The 25,147-nt window shown below is 33.7% G+C and overlaps 1 protein-coding gene across 9 annotated transcripts in view; it reads right to left on the bottom strand.

The window, feature by feature from the left end:
• The window catches only part of VPS13B (vacuolar protein sorting 13 homolog B), an 805,186-nt gene that overhangs the window by 353,509 nt on the left and 426,530 nt on the right, over nucleotides 1–25,147 (bottom strand). For 6 of the 9 annotated variants that reach the window (XM_070383027.1, XM_070383026.1, XM_070383030.1 and 3 more), the window contains 5 exons: nucleotides 15,891–16,062; nucleotides 15,201–15,315; nucleotides 12,605–12,746; nucleotides 9,098–9,506; nucleotides 3,850–3,961 (listed from right to left, as the gene is read on the bottom strand). In XM_070383027.1, the coding sequence (XP_070239128.1) occupies nucleotides 3,850–3,961; nucleotides 9,098–9,506; nucleotides 12,605–12,746; nucleotides 15,201–15,315; nucleotides 15,891–16,062 (950 nt within the window). Of the gene's footprint in view, nucleotides 1–3,849; nucleotides 3,962–9,097; nucleotides 9,507–12,604; nucleotides 12,747–13,313; nucleotides 13,381–15,200; nucleotides 15,316–15,890; nucleotides 16,063–25,147 lie in introns of those variants that run through there. The other 3 variants (XM_070383032.1, XM_070383033.1, XM_070383034.1) reach the window with 2 other exon arrangements.

Below are 25,147 nucleotides of genomic sequence, written 5' to 3'. Positions count from 1 at the left end.
GGCAGTGTGGATAAGGAGTGGATCATTTCTGTCCAGTCTTTGGGGTTGGTTTACAACTCCAACTAAAATCAATTCATCTTCCATTTGAAATGTCTCAAGGGTGACATGTCCTGTATTTCTTATGGGCCTCCTACAGTGTTGCACTGTTCAATAGAAATATAATGCAAACCACAATCAAAGCCGCCAATCTAAATTTAAAAATGCTGGAAGTCACACTGAAAAAAGGATTTAAAAAAACAGTGGAAAATAGTTGTAATAATATATTGAACTCAATATATCTATCCTTCAATTATTGAGCTCTAAGAGTTCTTTATATATTCTGAATACAAGTCTCGTGATTTGTAAATATTTTCTCCCATTCTGTGGATTATCACATTCTTGACAGAGTCCTTTGCACCACAGAAATTTATAATTTTGGTAGAGTTCATTTTATCTTTTTTTCTTTTTTCCCTTATGCTTTTGATGTCATTTTAAAGAAACCATTATCTAATCAAAGGTCACAAAGACTTACTCTTATCCTTCCTCCTGTAAGTTTCAGAATTTTAGCTCTTAATTTTACATTTCTGGTCCTTTTGGCTTAATTTTTATACACAGTGTCAGGTAAGGATCCAACTTCATGTGGATATTCAGATATCTAAATACCATTTGTTGAAAAAAGTATTCTTTACCACTGAGTTGTCTTGGCTCCTTTATCAAAAACCACTGACGGTAAATGTGGTGGACGGTTTATTTCTGGACTCTCAATTCTGTTCATTGGTCTAGATATCCTACTTTCATACCAGTACTCCACTAGCTTGATTACTATTGTTTTGTCATAAGTTTTGAAATTTAGCAGTGAGAGTCCTTCAACTTTGTTCTTTTTGAAGACTGTTTTGGCTATTTGGAATCCCTTGAAATTCCATATGAATAATTTCCTTATAGATCTTAGAAACTTTGCCAATTTCTACAAAGAAGCTAGCTGAAATTTTGATGTGGATCATATTGAATCTGCAGATCAGTTTAAGAAGGATTGACATCTAACAATATTAAGTGTTCTGATCAATGTACTTGGGCTATAATTCTGTGTATTTAGATTTTCTTTAGTTTCTTTCAACAATATTCTGTAGTTTTCAGAGTATAAGTTTTCTGATTCTTCTGGTAAATTTATTTGTAACAATTTAATTTCTTTTGACGATATTATGAATGGAATTGTTTTCTTACTTTCACTTTTGGATAGTTCTTTGCTTATTGCTGTTGTGAACTGGTATTTACACAGTCGTTCCTTGGTGCCTGTGCAGGACTGATTTTAAGACCCGCTGGGAACACCAAAATCCAGAGGCATCCAAGTCCATTAGTCAGCCCTCCACATCCCTTCTGTATCTCAGATTCAACCAACCATGAGCTGTGTGGTAATGTATTTACTATTAGAAAAAAATCCACATATTTTGAACCTATTGCTCAAGGGTTAACTGTACACTGACTTTTTTTTTATATCTTGCAACTTTCTTGAACTAGTTTATTTGCCCAAAAGTTTTCCAGAGGCTGCCTTAGGATTTTCCATATATAAGATCATGTCATCAGCAAAAAGATATAGTTTTTTTCTTTCTTACCATCTGAATGCTTTTTATTTCATTTTCCTATTTAACTTCCCTGTCTTCAACCTCTAATACAATGCTACACAGAAGTGATGTCTTGCTCCTGATATTAAGGGGAGAGCACCCAGTTATTGATTATAAACTATAATAGTTGTGGGTTTTTTTACAGAAGCCATTTATCACATTAAGGAAGTTACAAAAACAAGAAAGAAAGAAGAAACACAAAAGGCAGATTAAAAGAAAGAGGAAGTAAAAACATATGGGAAGGGAACAAGAGAATGAAATTGCTAAATCACATAATCAGGGGAGGGACTAAATGATAGAAGTATGAATTTAAAAATAACTGAAGAGGATTCTAAGATAGATTCTGAAATGCTCCGCAACTGAAGCATATGCTTTTGGAAAAATACATACATATTCTGTGTGCGCCTTGGCTTTTTGTCAGTTAGAAAAAGAAAGTAAGAGCATTTATTCTAGAAACATAAAACAGCCATTATGTACTTTCTGTGTACATATTTTTACATATTTTCTGTGAGGCAGGATGTGAGGCACTGAAGATCTAAAGAGATAATGCACATTTTCAGACTTAATGTACTTTTTGGCATTGTAATTCCATATCCTATCAAATAAGTCAGACTATTAAGACAGTGAAACAGGGAAGGAAGTGAGATATAGTGAAAGAAGGCAGAAAGTAAAGAAAGAAAAAATGTGTAAAGGGAAGAAAGGTAAAGAATGAAGAAAAATACAGAAAGGGAATGAAAAGTTAGGTCTCGAAAAAAAATCAAGAAGTGAGTAAGGAGAGAGACTGATGGGAAAAGAACATTCAAGAAGGACAAAAGGGAGGAAGCGATGAATCAGGAAGACGAGAGTCACATCTTCATAAATGACGGCTGGAGAGCCAGAAAGGAGAAAGGGTAGAGGAGGAGAGGAAGTTAATACCTTTAGTGACTCACTTTATTGATGGTGACAGGGTCTTTTAATAAGAAACATATTTCTTTCACCAAAAGTAAAGTAGAAAACTCTTTGAGGACCACTTATTTCTGAAGTGGAAAAGAAAAGATAAATATACCTGATAGAATTTCCAAATGTTAGAAAATGAAATTGCTTTCACCCACAAAGGATTCTACTGTAATCCTTTCTTTAGATACTAAGGAAGTCAAAGCATGAGTGGTGATATTGGCTCTGTCATTACTTGACTAGGGACAGTGATTCTTTTGGCTCCTCAATTTCCTAATCTATAAATAAGGAAACCAGATTAGATGATTCCTAAAGCCTACTTAAAGCCTACTATAAGCTACCAGAAAAAAAAGTAACACAACAAAGTAAGCAAGATATAGAATTCAAAGGCAAAAAAAAAAAAAACAACAACAACAAATCAATTCTAATAACAGAAAAAATTGAGAAAACAAAATTCATAGGTCCACTTAAAGTAAAAATAGTTGTCATCCTCTAGGTGGTAAATGCATTATAAAAATCAGAATCTTTCCTAGCAGTAACATTTATTGGAGAACAGTAGAAATGTATTTCTTGTAAGAGTAAGAGAATATAACATCTGAAAAACAGACCAGCAGGAAAAATAAGACACTTGTTCATCTGTATTTCTGTGACTTTTCTCACTTGGTATTATTTGCAACTGTACTTTTGTGTCTGGCAGCTGTGCCAACTTCAGTATGAATGATATATTATTTTTATCATGTTGATTACATGTGTTCACCAGTTTAGTTCTCCATATATGCTTGGTGTGGTTTGCAAATACTCAGTGACAAAATCCAGAGCATGGCATTTTCACAGAAAGTGTTTACTGTGAAATTTCTCCTTAGAAGTTTGCTTTTCTTTACAGCTTTGATCCATATGACATGCACAGTCCTAAATTTCAAATAATGGCTTATAGCTAAATTAAGAAAATGCTTCAGTGTGATACAATATGACTACACTAAGATGTGGTAGTTCTAGAAAGGACCTCATTTTCTCATGTGATTAGAGATTTGGTCAAATTTGAAGTCTGCTAAAATTTTCCAAACTGCGCTTCTTCAGTTTTATGGTGACTTGGTACTTACATTCTGTTATTCATCAACACTTCACAGAAATACTTGATTTGTCTGAATGAATTTAAAAACCCACAACTGAAGAAAATCAGAAAAACCTGGTTTTAAATATCAAAAGATCCTGAATGAAAAGTATTTCTGCAGGCCACACTATACAAGTTTTATTGATCAGTGTATTTCTTCGCAGTATGAAACTGTTGGCAAAATTGGACATAAGAAAATAAACTTACTGGTAAATATCTTTCCTGAGGACGGATCTGCCAAGGGGATTGTCAGCCTGGGGAGCCATAGCAACAGAGCCAATCTTCAGAACCATGGTATCTTCCTTTGCTGTCTGATTAACTGTAACGAAAAAAGTAGATTCATGAGGAAACAGTGGATCTGTGCACAACCTCATGTATAAGGAGAAATTTTGAAGAATGGGACAGACATACATTAAGATAAGACCATAAATGAGGACAAGAAAAAATATGCTTAAAATAGAAATATTCAATGCTCTGTCCATTGTTTCTTTTATATCCCACTAAGTACTTCTCTGCACAGACAATTAAAAATGGCAATAAAATAATTCACCCAACATAAAAACATGCAATATTAATTATATATAAGTAATACTGAAGTAGCGTATTTATCTAATTTCATGATGTGATACTACTACATTTTTCTCCCAAGTGATTTTCAACCTTTGGTTTTCAACACTGTACTGTTGCTTACAAATACATTAAAGGATATCAAAAAGTCAGTAACAAATTCTCCAAGTTGTTTGAATTTACATAATTGTACTAATACAACACACATATAGGAACACACAAGAGCACTTTAAGGTGTAACGTGAGCTGAAGGCTGCAACAGTAAAGAAAGAAAAAAACAAGTAACTGATTAATATATAAGGGCTTTTCAACTTGCTATTCTAGGCACTTTTTAATGTTAATAATTTCTACTGTGGAACTGCTTGAGAAATAGTAATTTCACACTTGTGTAAAAGTCCTATTTCCTAATGGAACCTAAAACTAAGGTAAGTATTTTCAGAAAACAAGAAAAGGTAAAAGGGTATATTAATTCTGATTCGTTAAACTGAATTAAAAAAAATTTATCACATGTTCTCATGTTACAAAGCTAAACAATTCTATAAGCCATTGGCTAATTCAATGTCTTTTTAAAAAATTATTTGGAATAAAGAGCTTTTTTGGATGCCCTCATTAATTTACATTAAATTTATTCCTTCTTTCCCCACAGATGAGTCTACTGCAGTAGCTGTTCAAAATTGTTTAAAAATTGTTAACAATATACAATTTTCTGGGTTTTGAAGAAAACATATAGTAAAATTCATAATTTCTTTCAAAGAACTATCATCTGCCACAAATGGAACAGAAAAGGACTGGCTCTGCAAGACCTCAGGAATATCCTGAACAGAACATGCCTACAAAGGCATACAATCCATATTTCCCAAACTGTGGTGCCCAAAGAATGCAAAAGCTAAGAGATTATTTCCAGCTGCTTCGACAAAACACTTGGTATGGTCTGACTTAGATTAGTCTAAAAAGGAAAGTCAGAATTAGGAAAATCAGAAAAAATAAGAAGAAAGATATTCAGCGAGGAAAAGAAGGAACCAGAATAAGACGTACATAAGGGAGAGGCAAAATGGCAGGGGAAGTGGAAAGACAGCAAAGGGGGAAGAAAGAGATGAGCAATCATAATAAATATCAGCATGTGGATGCTGCAACACAGATGATATTTTTGAATGTCCACAGCAAAAAAGATCAAATTAAACACTACTTCTCATGAAGTTACACTATTTTCAAATGACTAGAGGTCTGGCTTGATTATAGGTGCTTATACTATGAAACCTGTTTACATTTCACAGATCCTGCATTTTATGTCAGGCTTATCAAATAGTTTCATGTGGGTAAAACCTCTGATTAAGCAGAAGGCATCAATTAAATCAATAAATAGTAAGCCTGGAGAACAGACCATACCACAAAAGTGCGATTAGTGTACTTGCTAACTGTTCTTCCAGGCTACAGATACTACCCACCATATGAAAGTCTAAAATGTAATAGAAACACTGCAGTAAATGAGGTACATATGGAAGAAAAATGACGTCCTTAGTGTTACACACAAAGCCAGATCCAAGAACAGAATTCTGTTTCTCTTAGAGCCAAAAGTATTCTCACTAGATTAAACTGACTACAAAGTTATATAATAATAATAAAAAGCATTTAATGCATATCATTCATGAACTAAATTAAAATAATCAATTTTATTATAGAAAGTATTCAGCTTATCAAAATGTATCCAGAGATATAAGAAAAACTAGTAAAAAATAGGTATTTATACAAGAAAGCGCCCTGAGTCATGTCTTTAGTTATTTGATAGCTGGGGAGAAAAAAAAAACAAAACAAGCTTCCCTTTTTTGGTTTATTTCACCTGCATTTAATAGTTGGACCAAATGAGGAAGTGTTCCCTCTAGAAGCATTTTCAACATGAAAATGAATGCCTTCCTTCTTTGCTGTAACTGTATTTTTAAAAATTGAGCCTCATGAGGAACTACTCACTCTAGAAGACTCATATCAGATCCAAAAAACAGCCCTCTGTTATGAAATAAATAGCTTAAGCTGGAAGTCAAACACCTGTAGATTCAGAATCTTGATAATAATCGCACATAAAGCAAGCAATATTCAAGTCGAAAACCAGACTTTAATATAACTTCTTTAAATATTAGAATGTTAAATATATTTTTATTATTGAATTTTACAGATGAACTATTCGAAACTTGTACATTTCATGTAAAATGAAACATACGTCTGAAAGACTTTATCTTTTCTTGAGGCAAGAGAGTATGTATTGAAAATGAAAAGGCTAAGAACAAATCTGAAATTATGAGCTTGATTAAGTAACCAAAAGCTTAAAAGAGCAGAATCTTCATGAAATTGTCAGACAATAAAAGACTGTTGTTCATAGCTAAGTTTTTTAAAAATTCAATATGAAATAAAAACATTTTAGAGACTTCAATTTTCCTTTAAGATTCTCAGTATAAACTCTATATAATAAAACATCTAAAATCTCAAAGGTATTTGAACTTGCCACTGCAATGTTAAACTTTTATAAAGCCACAACTATAATGACAACCTCACATTAAGCTATCAACAAAAGGTACTATTAGTTATTGACATATTTTCAGCTGAAGACACAATGAAGGTTCAATAATATGTAACCCAGTGATTATGTACATTAATGGGAAATACAGTCACATTCAGTTTGACAATCATCTCTGAAAGACACAAACTGCTTGGAGATAGTTTTATAGTTTCTGCTAAGAAGTATGAAATGGCAACATTTCAGTATGCTATCACACTCAATAAGACATAATTTCCATTCAGTTTAATTAATCTGATTAAAAATATTATGCTCATTTGAATTACAGCAGTAATGAAGAAAGATAAAGTGGCCCCAAAATTTAACATAATATGTCAAGACATTATATATATGTGTGTGTGTGTGTGTGTGTGTGTGTGTATATATATATATATATATATAGTGGATAGGCACATGTTTTGGCAATTGATAGTATCTCAGATACAGATATGAAAACAGGTATAAGCAAAGATATACATGCTGATATAAATATAGGGGTACACATAGACACACATACACACACACACACAGAGTCAAATAGCAAAAAAAAACACAAAACATGAAAAGATATGTGCAATACAATGCAGGTCAAACAACAGGCTTCACACAGAGTTCTTAATAAATGACAAAGAACAGATGAGCAACTCTTTAGGAAAAAAGTATACTTTTCACTAATGAGACTGACAAAAGACCAAAAAGCATGACAGATCCCTATTACAAGGACACCAAGGAAACAGTATAAACTGGTCAGGCAATTTATAGGAGAGCATTTTGACACCCCTTAATATTTTTAAGGTAGATACCCTTTGATCTAGCAATCCTTTTGCTAGAAATTTATTCTATATATACTCACCCAAGTCATGAAAAATACCAGCAAAAGGTGTTTATTACACAAAGTGTTCATATAAGCAAAGGATCAAAATTAACCAAAAGTCCACAGAGAAATGTGGCAGACAGTATTTTCCAAAGATGGCTGTAACAAGGTCCCTTCCCTAACTTCCACCTCATATGCTCTTATTCAAGGTTACATGCTTAGCAGGTACTTCAGGGTCACAATTTTTAAATTATACCTTAAAAATCCCACCACAAGCAGCACCAAAAAAGAACAAAGGAGCTTGAAAAATAAACTAGGAAGAGTCTAGAAACCTTCTGTAATTACAACCAATCGAAGATTTTCCTAGTTACAGCAAGGAAATGGGAAACTTAAAGCAGTATCAACAAAACTGTGTGATACACAGTATTCATTATAAAATTTAACTAAATGTTCATAAAACAATAAGCCAACAAACAAAACAAATATATGCACAAAGGAGAGAAAGTTTTTCCTTTCCCTCCCTTTTCTCGAATAGCCAGGTGAGTATCCCTTTGGACATCTATACAAATCAATGAAGCACAGAACCTGTTTTGATGAACCACCACTGAGTATGACAGAAAAATGAGGCTAGGGTCAACCCATGAAACCCCTGACCTCTGTCTATCGTGAAGGTGCTCAGCCACAGGTACTACCACCTTTACTAACAGGGAGCTCCCTTCATGCTTCCTGTTGACTCAATACTATCATTCAGAAACTACTACAAATCCTGCCTCGTCAAAAAAGCTTCAAAGCAGATTGGTGGTTAATCAACACCATAGAATTCTCAACAAAGAAATGCCATATAAGCCAGCAATTTAACCCCGAGGTACATACTCAAAAGAATCAAAAATGAGTTTGAACAGACAAGTATATAGCAGCATTACTCACAACATCAGTGGAAACAATCCAAGTGTCTGATAGAAGACTGGATTTAAAAAATGGGGTATATACATACAATAGATACTATTCTACCATAAAAATAAATGAAATTATGATGCATGGTATACAACATGAATGAACCCTGAAAACATTATGCTAAGCGAAATAAGCCAGACACAAAAGGACAAATATTCTCTGATTCAACTCATATGAAATACCTACAACAGGCAATTTCAGAGAGACAGAAAGTAAGCAAGGGGGAGTTATTCTTCAGTCTGTAAGGTACAGAGTTACTGCTTGGGGTGATGAAAACATTTTGGAGATAGAAAGTGGGAATGGCTGCACAAGACTGCCAATATAATTTATTCCATTAGTGCAGTATGAGGAGTGTTGGCTAATTTTATAAAGCAATTTTTAGTTATCTTAGGTATATAGAACACAATATTGGAGGTCAACAAAACAAATGACAGAAAGTATAAGCTTTATTAGCAAAAGACCTAAAGAAAAACATTTCCTATTTCTTACTCTAGTAATCAGCAGAGTCAGAAACACACACAGTATTTAAAAGTTATTTAAAATAAGACTGGAAAAAAAAATTCTAAAAAGAATACCTTCAATACTTGGCTGCATTTCTTCTGTTTTTGGAACAAAAATTCTGATTACGCTTGTGTTGATATAAATCAAAGGTAAATTGCGTGAAGTCAGTGTATGGGTCCTCATGGGCTGACCAGGAGATTTTCTTTTCTCTTTTTGGGTTCTTGGTAGTTTTGCTTGAAATATACTTGCAATGGCATTAAGTAAAGGAAAACAAAGGACAATATCAAAGGCTTGTGCTGAAAGAAGTATTTCATGAAGAAAATGAGGGGAACCATCTGTTAAACCTTCAGATAACTTATGAAAACTTCTTCGCTCATTTCTTGATGTTAACTTGTGGCGAACATTTTTTGTTACAGCTTTTGTGTATGTCAAAGACAGAAATCCATGCTGCTGATGAGAGCCATCTAGAAGCTTTGCAGTTGTCTGTTCCAGAAAGAGGAAATCACAATACATATTTTATTCAAAAAGAAAAAAAAAAGAATTTGAAAGCAGAAAACAATCTAGGTTGGTACTATTATCTTTTGTTATTGTCAATATTTTTTCCCCATGATTAATCAGATGTTTAATATAAATAAAAAAATAAAAACACACTTAACGAGCACATTACTAATCAATTCTACAGACAGGGCAAAAGCCTCTAAGACTCAGAATGACTGAACTCAGGTTAGGAATCCTGGGTTGTAGTTCTAGGTCTTGAGAGAGGTAATTAACCTCTTTGTGCCTGTTTCTATAATTTCTACATTTTCTACAACACTCAGAATTTGGAACAGTTCATATATAGATTTATCTTTTCATTCTTGATAATTTTTCATTAAAAGTAGCAATACGCTGTCATAATTTGGGTCAGACAGGGTTTATGAAAGAAAAATTGAAATAACCATGTTATGTATTTTCATTGGTGATCAACAACCTGAAAAGTTGATTGACTTCACTTGACTTAACATTTATAAAAACAAAGATTTTCCTCTGTAATCTCACTAATATATATGAAGACAAGCATCACTGATATCACACTTTGATAACTGAATTAACCATTTAATGCATATAAAGAAAAAATGGTATCATGAGACAAAAATAGCTTTCTTTTAGAACTTGTCTATTTTCCGGGACTATCATATTGTTTATAAAACCTACCTAACAACTCTCTTTCAACTCATATTCCCTGGATTTAATACCATATTAACACACATAAATATCTGATTAAGACTGAAAACTGTATCATAACAACTTCAGTACTTGTGACAAAACTTGTCCAATAAACTTATATTCAAATTGAACACTATAAAATTATAGTAAAAGAGCATATTTTTCAGGGTAAAATAAAACATGTAATTTGAATTTCTCAACATATAAAAAGGATATTTTTGAGAAAAGTTTTCCTGAACCAATTAATGTACATAAAATTCTATTTTGCAAATTAAAGTATAATTACTCAAAATACAACCCCTCTTCCCAAGGCTTGATGAAGATTTTTAGTTATTGGAGTTCAAAGAGTGATGTTAAGAGAGGAAGTGAACCAGGAAAAATGAAAAAGAAGGAAATACATTCACATAAACAAGAAAAAAGTGAGAAGGAGCAAAGCAACAATATGTCAGAGCCTACGTTATTCCATCATCAGTAAACCTCTTCTACTTCTATTTTCTGCTTCTCATTTTGTTGCCTATCACACAATGAGAATAAAATAGTATGAAACTCAGTGCTCTGTTAATTTTGTTTTAAATTTGGATTTTATAGTGAAGAAAGACAAGATAAAATTTACCTTTGCAAAAGTATCTCAAAATCAACTTTTTGACCATTAAAAAGAGCTTGTAAAGTAAGCATTAAATAGATATGCAATATAATAACTTTTCATATAATTGTCCTGCCCTCAGAACATCTTTTACTTTGTCCAACTTTCTCACTTCATTTTATCTTATTTCCCTCTCTTTTGGCTTTCTACCCTCAAAACAAAAGGAAATACAGTAAAACAAGAAAAAGTGATTGCAATCTCATCACTATGATGCTGAACTGCGGGCAAACGTAGATGGACCTGGGTGCTGTGGGTGGCTGCAACGGGAGAGGCCACAGCCACACTGTCTCTAGGTGTCTCAACTGGGGATTAAGGTGTCGAGGGGTAGAACCAACCATAATCCAGATGAATCACCTCAAAGCTTAATTAATGGCAACATTTGAATCCTGGAAATAGTATAAAAGGCGTTTGAAAGTACAAATGTTTTGATTTGGTAAAGATAGTTTTAAACATGTTGACTGTAGGTATTAAAAGGTAAATACCCATGAGAGAAAGTGTGTTAAAGTGCTGCATTCCTACCTGTGCTAGTAGAATGAGTGAAAAAACAGAAAGTATGGATGAATACTAGCTGGAATTGAAATAAGTATTACCTTTCATAAAGTAATAATAATATTTTCTACTACTTAAAATGAAAGTCAGGCCAATGATAATTATTAAAATGTTAAGAAAATTCAAAATTTAGAAAAATTGATAAAATTCTAAAACACATTAACAATAATTTTGGTTTGCTTTCATGAATACATGTTAAAATTGTTAAGAAAGCTTCTCATGGATGCTAATGAACATTTAAAGAGAAGAAAATAAATCTAAACAGAATGTCCATTAATACAAAGGCCACATTTAGGGACAATTTTTATCCAGACTAGACTAGAAAAAATTAAAAAATCAAATCAGAAACTAGTATTTGCTATGCAATTACCGCGTTAAACACTAAATCTAAGAACACAATTATTTAAAATATTTGGCTAATTTTTACACTTTATTTTTAAAGATATATGTCTTAATTCCTTTTAAGTTACAAAAAAAGGGGAAATAAATACTAGTTTTCAGATGCTGAGAAAATAATAACATTTGCACTTAATAGTTTCTTAAGAGGATTTCTATTACCATTGTGAAAATCTACTCAATATTTAAAATTTACATGTATTTTTATTGACTTAAAAATATCATTTAAAAGAACTAGCTTAATAATATATTCAGATATTTTATACCACCAGGGGAAAAAAAAGTTTTAAATTTCTAAAACCCACTGGTATACAGTCTAGTATTCCTCTTTCATCTAGTAATTGACAGATGTACAACCTTGTCCAGACTTAAGAGGCACCAAATAAATAAGGCACTTGGAGTTAGTTCTGAGAAGGAAACAGCATAATAATAGGGGAAAAAGCAGTGCAAGGAAGAATCATAAAAGGAATAACGAAAGCAGTATGGTCAACTCTTGATCAGTCAGTATATGTACAATTTAACAAACATACATAACATCCCACTTTGATTTTCCAATGATGATGATAATTAGTTTATATTCAATAAACCAGCATATTCAAGTAACCCAGAAACAAACTGGATTATAGTGCAAACAGTCTATAATTTAAGAATACATAATAGTTCATTTATAAAGCGAAAGATACAGAGAAAGATAAAAATCAAGAGTTGACTCTATGGATAGTTCCATTCCTTCTCTGGGTTCCTGTTAATGGGAGTTCTGTAGCGTAATTTAAAAATGATTTCTTACAGAAGGAAAGAAGCCAGAGCAATTACTGAAAGGGTCCTGGTTGCTGATGGGTCGAACCAACAAGGTGCGTCTGTTCAGCTTGTCAGTACAGGAAAGGAAGACACCTCCACATTGCCCCAGAGACCAACACTCTTCCCCAAGGCTTGAGGTGATGGACAGGAGCAAAGAAGGTGAAAAGACAAAAAGCAATAAAAGCCATAAGCAAAAAAAAAAAATCTGGACAGTTTTAATTTTGCTCAAGTTTGCAAAGGTTTAGGTTTGAGCCACTGCTAGGTATGGCCTCTGTCTGCACCATCTTCTGCAAAAGCATTGTTAATGGAAGTAAACAAAAAATTGTTGCTTTTAGTGTAAATGACTACTTTTAATTTATAATAAAGGACAATCCAACATGAACTCACTTATGGAAAAACTTAGGAAAAACTTCTAGAAGATCAACATACTAACACATTAATGACAAAGTATATTAATAAAAGCAATCCTACCTTGATCTTATTAAAAATTTACTTAATTGCTATAACAGGAAAATGGTTACAAAACAAAAGCAACTTAAAGGAATAGTTTTACTTTGTAATGTAATTTTATGAGAATAGGTCAAAAAGAATTTGCTGAGCTCTAATTCTTGTAACCATTAGCCCCACTGCATGAAAGAACAAAGATAAACAGTTTATAATATATTTTTAAAAAGTCATAATTACTAAATGAGTCTCACCACAGGTTTTTCTTTGCACTGTAGAAATACTCCTTCAAAATGTCCTGACTGCCAACCTTCCCCTGGCCTGGAAAACATAAGTTCACCTTATCTGTTCTCTTCAATTTTTCTGAGTTAAGAAATTGAGCATATACAACTATTTCAAGTCGTTATGATGTAAACAGTACTACACTGAACTAAAACGTGGAACTGACAAAGCAATCAATAGAACAATTCACATTAGCACCACACCCTGGTAGTTCTGCAGAGAGCAACTGTCTTAATGGTAAATTATATATTTACCAAGGTTATTTTTCTATCTCATTCATGTGACTCTGGGCTCCCCTTGTGGCTTAGACTCCAGTACTCTTGCCTGGAGAATCCCATGGACAGAGGAGCCTGGTGGACTACAGATCATGGTGTCGCAAAGAGTCGGACATGACTGAGCAACTAAGCACAAGCACATGTGACTCTAAGGTCCATAAGGGTATGGTTTACGTCTATTTTTGTTGAACACTACATCCCTAGTGCTTAGCATAGTGCTTGGGATATAATATACACTTAATAAACAGTTTGATTAAAAGAATGAATAAACTATCTAAATATTTAAAATTTACATAAAATTAACAGCAAAATCATTGATAATCTACAACATAAATTGTAATATTCACATAATCAAGAAATTATTTCAGCAATAAAATAAAATTCACATATATTTGCTAGGATCATTTTGATATGGAGATATACCATTCAAAAGGAACTGAACCACTGCATTATCAAAAATCAATCACTGATTCACTGTTATTCCAACAGAAACAATTATCATACACTTGGGAAAATAATACTATTATAACAGGTCTTAATATATACCCAGCAAAATATTTTTACCATCGAAATTTTGACACAATTTTTGGCTTTGACAGAGTTGAGAGTTATTTACATAAATGATATACATAATAAAGAATGAAAACTCAAATGTTTAAATGTAGAATTAGAAATCTCTTATAAAAGACTTTGGTTTTTAGAGTATATAATGCATTGATAAAGGTACAGAAATGTGTACTTTTGCAGACACTTAATTGTTGATGAATAAATATGAAAACGGGAAAAAAAAGGACTTTAAGGCTGTTTCTTTGCCAAAATACTATGAAAATGAAAATATGATGCTGTTTAGAAAACAGCTTTTAAAAACTATATGTGAGTTTTACGGTATATAAATCATATTTCAATTATTAAAAAAAACATTTCAGGGTAGTGTTATAAAGCAAAATAACCCCAAAGGCATCTGTATTTTTATTTGGGAAAAACTGATGATAAGTTGTTATATATGTATCTTTATGAAAATATCTAAAACTTTATTTTTTTACTACCATCATTCAATATTATAAACAAATCATACTTATTTATAATCTCCTTTTGGTAGAAATTTATTAGAAAGGAAAAATATGGTTATAGGAACATCTATTAATACCATAGGTACATTAATCTTCTGTGAGTTAGGAAGTCCTCAAAGTTGTAAGGAACATGAGAAGCTGCTCTACTTCTATAATGGTATAGGGAGTGGATGAGGAGTACACAGCAAAACCCAAAGCCATTAGCTGTGTCCCAGGCATCTTAGCAAATATACAACATGCACAACAAACTGTCAAGTGATTAGTAAAAGCAGCTTATTTCATTCAATATGACAAGGTAGATACTTAGGAACAGATTTGCCCTCTTATAAAATAAAACTTTATTATATTCCATATATGAATGATACTAAGTAAAATTAATATATCTGTTAAGAACCATCTTTGGGAATTACTACAATATTTTTTAAAATAACTAATCAAATTAAAATATAAAAATTCTTTCACAGACTTTGGTCAAAGAAAATAGTTTTTCCCATATTCATTATTCATTACTTACTTGCTTCTATAGTGATCAATATTGAAACTTTCTACTTTACATTTCACTTTAGTGTACACATCCTGGACATCTATTGAAGCACTGAGATCTTCTAGTTCACTGACCATACAAAGTTCTGCAATAGGAAGCAAATACTAAATCAGTATAGGGCTCACAATCAACATAAAAACTTTCAATTTTACATTTAATGTTGCCATATATATCCTTGACATGTACAGAGGGACTGAGAGTTTCTGTTCACTAACCACATAAAAATTTACAATAACTACAAAATTAATATTAATATATGCATCAAAATTAATAAGATAGGATACTTATTTCAAAATAAGGGAAATACCAGTTAATGTATGAAGTATTACATCTAATATCAGTCAACAATCTCTGCAATATTTTCAGTGATATGACCACTGAAGAAAGTACAAATACAGTTAAAATAATATGTTTTATATTGGTGACTTTTACCACAATAAAAAAAAAAATTACCTCATGGCTTTTGGAGTGAATTTTAATACAAACAAGACAGAACTGAGGTAATATAGGCACCACGTTAGTACTGCTAACAGAAATCACTTGAATTAGATCTAATGATGTTTGACTTAAATGACAATGATTAAATAAAACAAGGTCTCCAATTTCTTCTAAAAACAGTGTTTAATATTTTATCTGTAGAGTAGAAAAGTAACCCTATACCTATGCCTTTATTGTCAGGATCTGGAGCAAAGAGCTTTACAGTAATTTTGGGGAGCACCCACTGCATCCATAGACTAACACGACCACTGGATCCACCAATGTTACTTGTAGTCTGTTCCAAGGTAACAGAATCTGAGAATGGTGAATCATCAACAGCTTGGACAGAATCTCCCTGGGATAAGAAATAACAACAACAATAGTTTTTAACTTGAATAAATATAAGTAAAAATTTACCATTTAAGTAAATATAAGTAAATATAAATAAACAATAATGCTTATATTTATATATTAAATAATACACATTCATATTTATAAAATATTTATATACATATAAATAAATATAAGTAAAAATTTACCACCTGCAATTATTCCTTATAATTTATATATGATAATGCAAATCACCTAAGTGCTTATATATAATGCCAATAATATAAACATAGACTAATCAAATCATTTTCATAGTTTCAGTGTACATGCATGCCATTCCAGGTTCCTCTAAACAAGTTAGGATCATACTAATGAGTATTTTCTTATAGAATAGCTATAGCCAAGGGCCAAATCTGGCTCTATTTTTGGAAATAAAGTTTAACTACCTCACAGTCACATCACTCATTTATCTATTGCCTATGACTACTGTTTAGCAGAGATATGTAGTTGCTTTAGAGATGCTACGATCCACAAAGCCTACAATATTTACTATCTTGCCATTAAAATGTCTGTCTAACCCTACTAAGGCACATTTATGTATGAATCTACAACAACCATAGAAAAATATACCATAGTTAGCATGATTTAAAAAACAGCAAAGCATGCATCATGCCTCATATAGTTTAATAGTAAGAGGACTTTTAAAAGTTAGCAGATTCAATGCCAGACTTTTTAAATGACTTATGTGGTTAGAAGTCTCTTAATTAGAGGTAGAGAACATAAGCTTATTCAATTCAACAAATACATAATGAATTCCAGTTATGTATAAGGTCCTAACTTTGGTACTAACAAACTTTCTGAAGAAGTCTGTTGGATGTTTTTTTTGTTGTTTGTTTGTTTGTTTTTTTAATCTTTTCAACAGCTGAAAATAAATCCTGGTTTGAAGATAAACAGCTTCAGTCTCAAAGGTAGGAAGAGATGGTGCCTGAAACAGTGATTACTCATGGATTACCTAATTAAGGATTTATTTTTAAATCCCAACCTTGCTATCCATTGAAAATATTCAAAACAACTTGACAACCTAAACCCATTCTCTGTGAACTGATCAAATACACCATAGCATGCTTCCTTAAAGATGTATATATATTTAAATACTCGTTATATGCACTTAAGTTTAGTTTGGCAGGCAACATGCTGTACTAGGATAAGGACTTCGGACACTAGTCATGTAATCTGACCTCTCAGAATTTGTTACCCACCACTTCGAAATGGTTATTAGAATGATATTTATTTCTCAATTATGATTAAATAAGAACATGATAGAAAAGTGATTACATATAATGCATAATTCACAAATAGCATGTACAATTATCACCATCAAGTGGACTACTTTAGAAACCGATACAATCCTATAGAATTTGGTATGCTATACCTTCTTGCCCTTCTCATTCTGTCATACTTATAACTTCAGCACATTTACTTTGCCATAAACATTGAATCTATAACACTTAGTTGATGCTTTGAGTGTCAAAAAAATATTCACTTCCAATGCTAAGGATTCATGACGAGTAGTGAACTATCAGCACAAAACATCCCTTAACGTTTAATAGAAGACAATACAAAAATACTCTTTTTTATGGGTAGTTTTTTGGAGCAGAAGCCACTAATCTCTTAGCCAAGGCATTAGACAGCCCCTAAGCATACTGAAAAGCAGAGACATTACTTTGCCAACAAAGGTTCGTTTAGTCAAGGCTATGGTTTTTCCAGTGGTTATGTATGGATGCGAGAGGGACTGTGAAGAAAGCTGAGCGCAGAAGAATTGATGCTTTTGAACTATAGTGTTGGAGAAGACTCTTGAGAGTCCCTTGGACTGCAAGGAGATCCAACCAGTCCATTCTGAAGGAGATCAGCCCTGGGATTTCTTTGGAAGGAATGATGCTAAAGCTGCAACTCCAGTACTTTGGCCACCTCATACGGAGAGTTGACTCATTGGAAAAGACTCTGATGCTGGGAGGGCTTGGGGGCAGGAGGAGAAGGGGACAACAGAGGATGAGATGGCTGGATGGCATCACTGACTCGATGGACATGAGTTTGAGTGAACTCCGGGACATGGTGATGGACAGGGAGGCCTGGCGTGCTGTGATTCATGGGGTCGCAAAGAGTTGGACATGACTGAGCGACTGAACTGAACTGAAGAGAAGAGACAAGTAAAACTTCTTACAAAACCAAAGACCCTATTGTTTGTTACCAAAGACGTGACCTCTACACAGGTAACAGTTCAGTTCAGTCACTCAGTCGTGTCTGACTCTCTGCAACCCCATGAATCGCAGCACACCAGGCCTTCCTGTCCATCACCATCTCCCGGAGTTCACTCAGACTCACGTCCATCGAGTCAGTGATGCCATCCAGCCATCTCATCCTCTGTCGCCCCCTTCTCCTCCTGCCCCCAATCCCTCCCAGCAACAGAGTCTTTTCCAATGAGTCAACTCTTCACATGAGGTGGCCAAAGTACTGGAGTTTCAGCTTTAGCATCATTAGTGCATCCTATATGAAGTTTTTCCCTTGACCTCAGTTCTACAACAACTTTCAATCAGAAGAAAATTCAATTTCCTTGAATCTCCGAAAGGAGATCAAATAGAGAAGATTTTCACAAAACAACAGGCACATGTTCACTAGGCACCAAGCACAGCAAAGCAATAGTGTCCTGTGATTCAGTGTGACAGAAAATTATAGTCTTAACACCTGAAAACAGTATAATCATTATTTGTTCAATTACACCAAGAAAAGCAAACTGCTCATTGCTGGTGATGTTTGCATCTAAACATTTTCCCCAAAATAAATATAGATGTTTTCATCTAAACGTTTTCCCCCAAAAAATAAAAAATAAATTTATTTTTATTTCCCCAAAATAAAAATAAATGGTCCTAAATCTACTAAAATTGAAATTCCTAGAATTTGAGAAGCTATATACAAATGAAGATTTTTCATTAGCTGTCTAAAGTAACACAACATCTAATGAAAAGCACAAACTAATACCAGAGAAAGACACATTTTACAAAGTCAAATTCAGTAAAAGACTACATAATGTAGTCAGTATGCCTTTCTCTATGAATTGGTTCTTTGAGCAGAAGAACTCAGAGATTAAATTCTCGCTCTAACACTCAGAAGAACATTATAACCTCAAGAATGGAAATTACAGGGGAAAAAAAAAAATCTCAAATCAACAAGACCTTGATTTTTAACACTACTAAGTATACTGAGCAGGAACGCTAAGAAAACTGTGGCTTCAAATTCAATAAGCAAGCACTCCTAAGAGAGAGTTTTGCTCTCCTTCTTCATGTAGTTTCAGTTTTCATTTTGGATTTACAACATTTTGTGTGGTATTGTTAAATATGTCTGTGCACTCATTTTCTGTTCAATTTCTAAATGTACAGCAAAAATTGAGCCAGAATTGGAGATGCTGACTATTTTCCCACAGGTCTTTATGCCAAGGTTTAAAATATACAGTTCAATTCTTTCACCATTTTGTTGCAAATTGACTAAAATACTGAGTTTATTTTGCTAACTGAATTTATCTTTGTTCATCTGGAAGAGCAAACGCTTCAGTTCTTCATCCTTGGCTTGTTTCAGAGCTCAGGGATGATCAGACTTTTGGCTACACTGCGGCTCTCTTATCAAAATAACTCCAGCATTCTTGTTCAGTCACAAAGCTTCCCAAAGGGCTATACACTTCCACTGCTGTTTGTACTTAAGTCAACAGTACCAAGTGGCCTGCTGTGGTTTCCACTACCTATGCTCTCATCATTCCACTGTGAAGGGTGGGAAAAATTAACTGTTTTAAGCTCAGTACTTAAGCCTGTCACTCATATTTGTTCCTCGACCACCACTCAGATCAGGATTCAGGAGGCTAGGACTATATCCACTGAAAAGTATATTGCTCCTTATCAACATTTCAACATAAAAAGAATGGCTCAGTATTTAAAGTATAAATCATCACAGGATCATACAATCAAATACTTCTCTTCTACTTAATACAAACAATTGTTAGGAGTGAGCTTTTTTAAGCCAGATTCATTTATAGTGAATTCTTTATAGTCAAAATAATTTAAAAATAATAGTAGTTTTGACCCTACTTAGACAGAAATACCTTAGTGTTTTTAAACTTTATATATTTTTGGAATGCAAATAATTAATTAGAAATGTAAATATACAGAAATATAAATAAGCACAACAAATATAAGGTGACCTCAGATTAATGGATTATGTTTATATAATAAAACTATTTGAATTAAAAAAAATAAGCCAACAATTGAAAACTTAAAGACATCTTCTAGGACTTCCCCAGTGATTCAGTGGTAAAGAATCCACCTGCAGTGCAGAAGATATGGGTTCAATCCTTGGGTCAGGAAGATCCCCTGGAGGAGGAAATGGCAACCCATTCCAGTATTCTTGCCTGGAAAATCCCATGGACAGAGGAGCCTTGCAGGCTACAGTCTATGGGGTCACAAAGAGTCACACAGGACAGCAAGAGCTAGCGACATCTTCTGGCATGATTATTTTGAAACGACAAAAGCATTTCAAACAACAAACTATTGTGCTGATTTACATGCGAAGGCTGAACAATAACCTGCTATACGTACCGCCTTATTCAATTAAGTAGATGACATTAAAAATGCTAGAAATTTTACATTTTAAACAACATTTTCATCCTAAATGTTGAAGATAAAATCATTTAAAGACAAACATTTAATGAAATAAGTTTATTTTGAGGAAGAAATTTAAAACTACGAGACATTCTTAAAATAGTACTTGAGTAAAAAAGTTCAAACTAAACTTCCTTTTTAAAAGTTTGTCAAAAATAGTAGTTGGAGGTAGATTACTGCTTAGGTTACCTGCATTTAAATAACTGAAAAACTAACAATAGTTTTGCTACATTAGTTGATACCAAACAACTTCTCTGTTTTTTGGAGATATACTGACATATAATAATATAAGTTTCAGGTATAAAACATAATGATTCTATATTTATATATACATTGTGAAATGACTACAGTAAATCCTGTTATCATCCATTTTCACAGTCATAAATTATTTTTCTTGTGATGAGAACTTCTAAGAACTATAACTTTGAAAATTCAATACGGTACTATTAAATACAGTTACCATAGTGCACATTACATCACTATAGCTTATTTATTTTATAACTGGAAATTTGTACCTTTAGACCACCATCAATCATTTTGTGCCCTAGCCCAAATTTTCACTTTGGATTTAACTGACAATAAATGCATTTTAAATAATTACTGGAGTCTATGAATCACTTCATGATGGATTGTTTTCTGGAAATATATATATTTATAACTGGAGTACAGTTGATTTATAATATTATATTAATTTCAGATATACAATATAGTGATTCAATATTTTATAGATTATACTCCATTTAAAGTTATTATAAAATATTGGCTATATACCATGGTTTACAATATAGATCATGCTGGATTTTTTTTTAAAGATCTAGGTTGCTGAAGTAATTTTAATTCCAGAATCAATTAAAAAATACAATTCAAATTTTTATATGACCCTAAGATTTCAACATTAGTGGTTAATCTGTCAATTTTTACCTTTGTTGAACTCTAAAATCAATATTCTAGCATTTATTCAGCATTCTATATTTTTCTAAAGCTTCAAAATTGTTTCTTTAAAATGCTGTGGATAAAGATGACATTTCAAAGACATTATAAATAAATAAGAGAAAGTTAAAATGAAAAAATGCTTAATGGTTTGCCTAAAATCACAACTGGGAGAAGGCAATGGCACCCCACTCCAGTACTCTTGCCTGGAAAATCCCATGGACGGAGGAGCCTGGTAGGCTGCAGTCCATGGGGTCGCTAAGAGTCAGACACGACTGAGAGACTTCACTTTCACTTTCATGCACTGGAGGAGGAAATGGCAACTCACTCCAGTGTTCTTGCCTGGAGAATCCAAGGGACGGCGGGGCCTGGTGGGCTGCCGTCTGTGGGGTCGCACAGAGTCAGACACGACTGAAGCGACTTAGCAGCAGCAGCAAAATCACAACTTACTTGGAGAGATTTAATTTCATCAACACAATGTTTGTTGTTTAGTTGCTAAGTTGTGTTCCACTCTTTTGCGACCTGATGGACTAGCCTATCAGGTGCCTCTGTCCATGGGATTTCCAGGCAGAAATACTGCAGTGGGTTGCCTTTTCCTTCTCTAGAAGATCTTCCCAACTATACCTATTCATAATAGCTGTCCTTCCTATTATACTTTCATGGAAAAAACTGAAAAGCCAGATTCAAATTAACATTTTATATAATTAGGACAGCTTCCAATATAGTTTATGTATTTATAAGGGAACTATGCAAATATGTATTTGTGTACTGCATGTATATTTGCTTTGTGTGTGTGTGTGCGCTCAGTAGTGCCCAACTCTTGGCAGCTTGATGGACTGTAGGCCACCAGGCTTTTCTGCCCATGGGATTTTCCAGGCAGGAATACTGGAGTGGGTGGCCATTTCCTTCCACAGAAGATCTTTCTGATCCAGGGATCGAATCTGCATGCACTGTGTCTCCTGGAGATGTTAGCAGGTGGATTCTTTACCACAGTGCCGCTTGGTTGTCATTAAAAACAAATTATCAAACTACTAGCACTTTTAAAGGCACTTTTTATTGTTGGGGTGTTGGAGAAGTCCCTTGAGAGTCCCTTGGACTGTAAGGAGATCCAACCAGTCAATCCTATAGGAAATCAGTCATGAATATGCATTGGAAGGATTGATGCTGAAGCTGAAACGCCAATACTTTGGCCACCTGATGTAAATAACTGACTCACTGGAAAAGACCCTGATGCTGGGAAAGACTGAAGGCAGGAGGAGAAGGGGACACCAGAGGATGAGATGGTTGGATGACATCACTGACTCGATGGACATGAGTTTGAGCAAGCTCCGGGAGTTGGTGATGGACAGGGAAGCCTGGCGTGTTGCAGTCCATGGGGCCGCAAAGAGTCCGACATGACTTAGTGACTGAACTGAACTGATTTTGCAAGCTAAACGGCATAATATTTCAAAAGATGATTATATAGTTTTTGAACATCTTCCTGAACACAAATTTTTGACAACCTAAACCAGCTGAAATACACTGAAGTATGTTTTTCAAGTATACAAGTAAAGTCTTACTTTGGGTCCCTGGTAATAATTACTGTCCCAGGGATAACTTGTTATATAGGAAATATTTGCTCCCCCTTCTGTGTAATAAGGAATTTTCTCTGGGAAGCAATAATGAAGTTATGGGTTAAATTTCCCAGTCCACCTATGTATTATGAGTATGTACATGTTCATCCTCCAATTTAAATATTCAATATTATAAAGTTCTTTAAGGATAAAAGACTTGAGTATTAAAAGCTTAATTTTTAAAAAATGCTGAACACTATTAAGTATCCGCATCTATATTAGCATGATTATTTTATAGAATAATGAAAAAAAAGGTTTTGAAGTATGATAGCCCTTTTATGGCCCTGGGCAACTTTCTTTTAAAAAACCAGTTTGAACAGTGGGCATTATTTTGTATATATAAAACTTCATGTACATGCCCATTATACCATGTATATTTATGTTATGTTAACTCTCTCTAGCAACTCTCTTTCTCTGTTCTGAACTGCAGTTGTATTTCTGGAGCCAACCTGTTGCTTTCCTCCCTTTCTCCCACCCTTCCGTCTCTTTTCCTTCCCTCGTTTCCCCCCTCTACCCTTCCTTTCATCCTTCCATCCTCCTTTCCATCTTGCCATCTCTGTGTTTCTCTGACAAAAGGCAACTCAAGAAAGAAAGACTTTAGCAGCTGGTTCAGTATTTTTGGAACTTGAATTGTGAGAAACCATGTTTTTCTAAGAGTCCATTACATTAAGATGAGTAAGTACAAAGAACTGAGTGAAAGTACTAATCTGGGAAATGAACTTTGGCAATTATGAATATGAGTTTCAAAAACCAGACTGCTTCATTATTACTTGTTCCAGTGTGCCACATAAGAACCCTGTTGATAAAAAAAAATTATCAATCCTAATTGATAAAGTACTAATTTCATCTGATGGTAAAGGTCAATGCATGCTTTGGGGTTTCCCTGCTGGCTCAGTGGTAGATTCCATCTAACAATACAGGAGACATGAGTTTGATGCCTGGGTCAAGAAGATATTATGGAAAAGGAAATGCAAGCCACTCCAGTATATTCTTCCCTGGAAAATTCCATGGATAGAGGAGGATGACAAGCTATAGTCCGTGAGTCATAAAAAGAGATGGACATGACTTAGCAACTAAATAACAGCAAATTAAGTTAAGTACCCAATTTAAGAAACTAGAAAAAACAACAGAACAACCCCCCCCAAAAAGCAGTATCTGTCTTAGCCTAAGTAGTAGAAAAAAGTTACCTTTGAGACTTTTTAAACACAACTCTGGGTTACACATAGGTTTGAGGGCATGACTTCACACTACAAAAAAGTTTCAAAAAACATCCAACTAAGAAGTTAATAATTAAAGGGTCTCAGGTTAGTGATGGCCTTTTGAGTCCCTCAGAGAAGGAAACACATGAAATCCCTGTTGGGGAACAGGCCCTCAAATACTATGAAAGAGTCTCATGAAGTCCCACTAGTGGAAGAACTCTGAATAGAAGAGCACGAAAAACATAGAGAAACAGCCTACTAAGAGCAAGAATTACAAATGTAACAGGATGATTAAACTCTCAAGATTCAGATAAAAGATTTGATAAATAATATAAAAGAATGTTACTGGACATGGAACAACAGACTGGTTTCAAATCAGGAAACGAATGCATCAAGGCTGTATATTGTCACCCTGCTTATTTAACTTGTATGCAGAGTACATCATGCAAAACGCTGGACTGGATGAAGCACAAGCTGGAATCAAGATTGCCGGGAAAAATATCAATAACCTCAGATATGCAGATGATACCACCCTTATAGCAGAAAGTGAAGAGGAACTAAAGAGCCTGTAGACGAAAGTGAAAGAGGAGAGTGAAAAACCTGGCTTAAAACTCACCATTCAGAAAACTAAGATCATGGCATCTGGTCCCATCATTTCATGGCAA

This window comes from Bos mutus, chromosome 14, assembly GCF_027580195.1.
Source record: "Bos mutus isolate GX-2022 chromosome 14, NWIPB_WYAK_1.1, whole genome shotgun sequence".
NCBI classification, from domain to species: Eukaryota; Metazoa; Chordata; class Mammalia; order Artiodactyla; family Bovidae; genus Bos; species Bos mutus.
The sequence above is the reverse complement of the archived record's forward strand: the minus strand, read 5'-3'. Positions and strand labels throughout refer to the sequence as shown.